This window comes from Psammomys obesus, unplaced genomic scaffold (assembly GCF_907164565.1).
Source record: "Psammomys obesus unplaced genomic scaffold, mPsaObe1.curated_primary_1811, whole genome shotgun sequence".
Taxonomy (NCBI): domain Eukaryota; kingdom Metazoa; phylum Chordata; class Mammalia; order Rodentia; family Muridae; genus Psammomys; species Psammomys obesus.
The window spans coordinates 13,922,292-13,928,291 of NW_026585504.1; the positions used below are offsets into that span (position 1 = coordinate 13,922,292).

Below are 6,000 nucleotides of genomic sequence, written 5' to 3' on the forward strand. Positions count from 1 at the left end.
ATTATTATTATTATAATTATTATTATTATTATTACAGGCAGTTGTGAGCTGCCTGATGTGGGTTCTGGGAACCAACCCCAGGTTCCCTGCAGGAGCAGTAAGCTCTCCCAACCCCTGAGCCATCTCTCTGCCCCTCCCCCACAAGAGTTAGACTTCATTTCCTTATTATTTCTGGTTTTTGAGACAGGCTCTCACCATGGAGCCCTGGCTGGCCTGGAACTCACTCTGTAGACCAGGCTGACCTTAAACTCCTAGATATCCCTATTTTCTGCCTTACATTCAACAACGAGTCTGGCTTGTGAGCTACATTTTAATGATTTTTCCTCTTTCCACCTCCGATTTTAATTATAGGTTGTCCAGTGAGTCCAGCAGCCAGTGGGCATTAGTGCTACAGTTCTGCACACTCCACGATATGAACCTGAGCGTGTCCTACCTTAAAGAATGTGCCAAAGCGAATGACTGGGTACAGTTCCTGGTTCACAGCCAGCTCCATAACTACCGCCCAGAAGAGGTAAACCACGCTCCCCAGAGCGCGTTCTCTGTGCTTGTCTGCCATGAGACCCATGTCTGCTGAGTCTTTAGGCTGGCATTAGGCAAGGCAGCAGTCACTAGAACAGAGTGTGGGCGAGGTTCTAGGAGTCCAGGTTGAACACGGACATTTACTCAGATTCCCTCAAAAGCAAACAGTGTGGTGGCTCAAGTCTAGAATCTCAGTACTTAGGGAGACTGAGAAGGCAGGATGGCAAGTTGTAAGCTACCCTGGGCCAGATAGTGGGATGTTATCACAAATAAATCAGAAACATCATCATGGATCACGTGGTCACCTTTGGTGTAGCTCAGCATTATAATCATCCTTTTGTTTGTTTGTTTCTTTTGTTTTTCGAGACAGGGTTTCTCTGTGTAGCCCTGGCTGTCCTGGACTTGCTTGTAGACCAGGCTGGCCTCGAACTCACAGAGCTCTGCCTGCCTCTGCCTCCTGAGTGCTCACCACCACCTTTGTGAGCCTTTCTGTGGCATACTCGTTCTAACTGAAAAGAACATCGAGTGTGTCTTAATCCTCTTTCTAGGTGGAATCTCTCCTTCAGTTCTTCAGTCCAGTCCTTCAGAGCCACTTGAAGCTGGCTTCTGAGAAACTGTCGGCAAGGTGCATCTCTAGAGCAGACAGCGATGGAGACAGCACAGGCCTCCAGGAGCTTCAGAGAAGCACAGGAGAAATGAGTGATTTGTTTGAGATTCTCCACCGGTGCTCGGAGGAGTCAGCCTCTTGGTGCTGGCTGCTAGCTGAGGCAGTGAGACAGCGGGCTCCTATCCTCAGTGTCCTGGCCTCGTGTCTCCAGGTGAGGGGCACAGAAAGCCTAAGTTGAGGAGCCAGAAAGCAACAGGATAGGCAGAGAAGAGCTGGCCGCGCTGGGGGTTGTGCTCCACCCTCCTGGCTGGCTGGGTTAGGAGCATGGCAAGTTTGAGGCTGACCTGGGCCATAAGGCGGGACCCCGTCTCAGGAAAACCAAGCACGGGCTGGAGAGATGGCTCAGGTATTAAGCACATGCTGCTCTCGAACAGGACCTGAGTTCTAACTCAGACTCCAGTGGCTCCAACGCTTCGGGGCTTTGTGGGCACGAGCACTCATGCGCACATACCCACAGATACACACTCACAGAGAATTAAAAACAAAGTAAGTCATTTTCAAAGTAAAACAACAACTACAAAAAAGAAGAAACCAGGGGCCAGTGAGATGGCTCAACAGGTAAAGGTACTTGCACCAAACTGACAACCTGAGTTTGATTCCTGGAACTCACATGGTGGAAGGAGGAACCGACTCCCACAGTTGTCCTCTGACCTCCACACACACATGCTCCATGGCATACGTGTACACACACACACACACACACACACACACACACACACACACACACACACACAAATGTTATTGCCCTTGCAGGGAATCTGACTTAAGTGCTCATCCTGCCTGCTGTTCAGCCCTAGGGGATCCACTGTCCTCGTGAGGCTGTTGTGAGCCTCAGCACACATGTGCCCGTACACAGAGAATCAATGGAGAGAGAAGAAAGCAGAGAAGGGGGAGGGAGGAAGGAAAGCAGCAGGCAGGGAGGGGACTGTAATGGTTCTGGACAATAGTGAGGCTCCCGCACCTGCTTACAAGGTCACTGACGGTGTCTGTGCTTCCAGCACTCAGGCTGTCTGTCCACCCAGCCTCCTCCCTGCCTCTGGTACCAGGAATCCTGCATTGGGAATGCAGCAGCCCCTGGCTGGCTGTCAGGAGCGTGCTCTGCTGGGCAGGCATTCGGCTCTCCCCTAGCACCTTGTTGGAAAAGGGAGATTTTCAGTCTTTAGTCTCAACCAGCAAGTGGAGTGTTGTCCCCTCGGTGGCCTTTTGACTGCCACACTCTTCAGGACAGTTGGTGATAGTCCCTTGTTGTTGACCACTTTGTGTGGTGCTCAGAAGCTTCCTAGGCTGCTTGAACTAAGAGACAGAGTGACCTCCTCTAAGCAGGGTGTGCCCATCTGAGTCTTTGTCATCTGTATAACCCAGGCCCCGTTCTGTCCTTTTGAAACATTCTCATCCAATGGTAGGGTGCTGGTGCTGTCCCCTGTCTCTGTGTTTGGATTGTCACCTCTGTGGAGGACAAGGTGGCAGCCGAAGCAACAAGACACATCCAGGTCCCTGTAGAGGAGCATCCGTGGAGCCTCGAGGACCTGTCCATTATCTGGAAAACTGTATTGACAAGACGGAAGAGCCACACTCTCATCCGAGGCTTCCGACTTTTCATTAAGGTATTTTACACACACATACACACACACACACACACACTCTCTCGCGCTCTCTCTCTCTCTTTCTCTCTCTTTCTTCAGATCTTTCCAGAACTTCAGCTTGTCAGCGTAGCACTCCTTGGTTTTTTTCTTATTCTCAGACCTGGAAATTTTTTTTTAAGTCAACAAGGGAAGATAACAGTAATAGAACTACTGTGTCTGTGTGTGTGTGTGTGTGTGTGTGTGTGTGTGTGTGTGTGTGTGTGTGTGTGTTTAGTATTGGGTTTCGAGCCTAGGTCCTTGGAGATACACCACATTTATTTAGCAGAGCACTTTATATGTATTGGTTTAGTAAGTTCTTACAGTGTGTAAAATAACTGTACGGGTGCTATGACGTGGTATTACCTTTATTTAACAGACTGATAACTAAAGCTCACATAACTCAAACCACAGAGACACAGTGCTTGAGTCAGTGAGCACACTTACAGTTCAGAGTCATCCTTTCTAATCCAGAATTCCTTTTTTCTGGCTGACAACCCCACCAAAAAGAGTCTGGTTGAAGCCACAGTAGCTCCTGGTTCACTTTTGCCTCCAGAAATGTTTGTTGGGGCCATAGTGCCGCCTACAGGACAGTGTGTAGACTAACAGGAATGATTAGTCGATTTATTGATTTTTCCCCCCAAAAGAAAATAACATGAACCTTAATCTGATTCTGAAGTTGTTATTAATATCATTTGATTTCTGGGTTTCCTAACTTCAATTCTTCTCCAAAGGATTCCCCACTTCTGTTGATTATGGAGATGTACGAACTGTGTATGTTCTTCAAGAATTATGAGAAAGCCAAAGTCAAGCTCGTGCAGTTCCAGAAAAGCCTCGACACGGTAGGCCGGAGGGCCCTTCTGTCCAATCTGAAGGTGTTGGTGCAGCCTTTTTGCTGGTGGCTGATACCGGGAAGCCACAGACAAGTGGTTGGGCCACGTGACTGACAGTCACCGTGCCACTGCAGAGAAGCCAGGTGGGCGGGGGATGACTTGTGGTTGCCATAAACAGAAGTCCTATAATGTGCCCTGCAGTCCGTGTCCTGGGGCTGCAGCCAAACTGGGGCAAAGAGTCATGGTCCCTGCTGTGGACGTCAACAAGAGATGTAGAGATGTACATGGCCACATTTCATCAGTCCGGGGCGGCTGTGACAGTGAAGATGCAAAGGATGTCCTAAGACCCTGCTGTATTTACCGTGAGAGGAAAACATTTTGGTTTTTTGTTGAGCCGTGGAGATGGCTTGGCAGGTTTGCCTCAAAGCTTGACAACGTGAGCTTCATCCCCAGAACCCGGTGTGGGAAGTAGAAGGACAGGCCAACTCCTTAATGTTGTCACAAATGACCTGCGCCACGTACCCCTCTCACATACCAAGTAAATCAAATAAGAATATCTTTAATGATTTAAAAAGGAAGAAAACATCTACCCAGCTGAGGGGTTTTGAGACATTATGTTGCTCTGTAGCCCAGGCTGACCTAGAACTTGGAATTCTCCTTTTCCTTAGCAGACAGAAGAAAGTCTTTCTAAAAGATCTTCATACTATGAATTTTAAATCTTCTGGGTTCAAATATATGCCCAGATTGCCTTCTAGGAAGCTGCCTAGTGAAACATGGTTGGTTAATTTCATGGCAGTACATAGGGGAATTAATTTAAGAGGAAGGGGAATTTAAGCCAAGGAACCCCACGGTTCCCAGCATTTGAGACCCTGAACTTTCATATATGTATCCCCTAAACCAGCCCTTCCTGCAAAGCAGCAGAACTGTCCTTTGACCCCATCACGCTTCCTGCCACTCTGTCAGCTGCTCAGCCACTCCCTTTGCGACAGCCCCATAAGAGAGTAGTCTTCAGAATATTTTGGCTTTCTTGCTCCCAAATTTTGGGGGTTCTGCCTTTTCATTCCTTTGAACTGTTCTCTCTGAGCCTCTGTTGTTTTCCATAGCTTGACACAGCGGCTACAAGGGCCCTTCCTATCATACCTGCCACATGGATGAGGGATCAGGTGTGTTTCCTTTTGAAGCTGATGCCACAGCAATGTGAGACGCAGTACGAGCTGGGGCAGCTCCTGCGGCTGTTTGCCGGGGCCGAGCACCTCTTCTCCGACGGTAAGACAACGCTGCCCGGAGCCATGCCGAGAACTTAGCTCCTGCATCTTGGAATTCTTTTTGGAGGGCAGTCAAGTATTAGCGTGCACTGAGAGAGAGCAGCACCCTGACGTCCCTCACTGAGCGTGGAGAACGCATCTGTCACAGCAGCAGCTGCTGTGGTGCGGCTAGTCCTTTCGAGAACGGCCACATGGTCGGTCACACACACACACCCGGGCCTCTGTGCCGACTCCATTGTTACCCTCCCTGGCAGGCACCTGCAATGCAGCCTCATTGCTCATGGCTACAAACCCTGTTTCAGAAATAATAGTTAATTGCGAACATTTCAGAGACTAATTGGGTCCCTCTAGACATCGGCACTCTCTAAGACTGTTGACGATTATATCGAATTGATGTTGCCTTTCTCTTTCCTACTTGTTTGGGTCTTCCAAGTCATTGTTGAACGACAGTGTCCTCCTGTCAAACTGTTCTGACATGCTTAGTGCTTTTAAGTGTCACGTTGAAACTCACAGATGTTCAGCTGAGGAGCACAGGTTTGCATCAAACACTGACAGAATGCAGAGCTCCGTGCCGAACATCATAGGCGCCATGTTTTATGACTGAAAGAGAAAGGGGTGTTTCTAAGAAACAGCACTACAGGATGGCACTGGCTGGTGAGTGTGTGCTGGCTAGTGTTTTGTCAGCTTGACACAACCAACAGTCATCTGGGAAGAGGGAGCAATTGCCCAGAGCAGACTGGCCTGAGGGAGTCTCAACTGAGCAATTGCCCAGAGCAGATTGGCCTATGGTCATGTCCGTGAGGAACTACCTTGGCTGTTGATTGATGTGGAGGGTCCATCTCACTGTGGACAGCTGGCCTTGCATTAAGAAAGCCAGCTGAACGATCATTGTGACTTTGAGGCCAGCCTGGTATACAAAGGGAGTTCAGGACAGCCGAGGCTACACAGTGAAACCCTGTCTCAGAAAAAAAAAAAAAAAAAATAGAAAAAAAGAAGGAAGGAAAGAGAGAGAGATAAAGAAAGAAAAAGAAAGGAAGGAAAGAAGGAAGGAAGGAAGGAAGGAAGGAAGGAAGGAAGGAAGGAAGGAAGGAAGGAAG

At 48.7% G+C, this 6,000-nt stretch overlaps 1 protein-coding gene across 1 annotated transcript in view; it reads left to right on the forward strand.

Moving 5' to 3' along the window:
- Spg11 (SPG11 vesicle trafficking associated, spatacsin) overlaps positions 1-6,000 on the forward strand; it is a 65,336-nt gene that overhangs the window by 46,196 nt on the left and 13,140 nt on the right. The window contains exons 24-28 of the mRNA XM_055624054.1: positions 352-511; positions 1,068-1,337; positions 2,590-2,790; positions 3,540-3,647; positions 4,742-4,904. Of these exons, the coding sequence (XP_055480029.1) occupies positions 352-511; positions 1,068-1,337; positions 2,590-2,790; positions 3,540-3,647; positions 4,742-4,904 (902 nt within the window). The remainder of the gene's footprint in view (positions 1-351; positions 512-1,067; positions 1,338-2,589; positions 2,791-3,539; positions 3,648-4,741; positions 4,905-6,000) is intronic.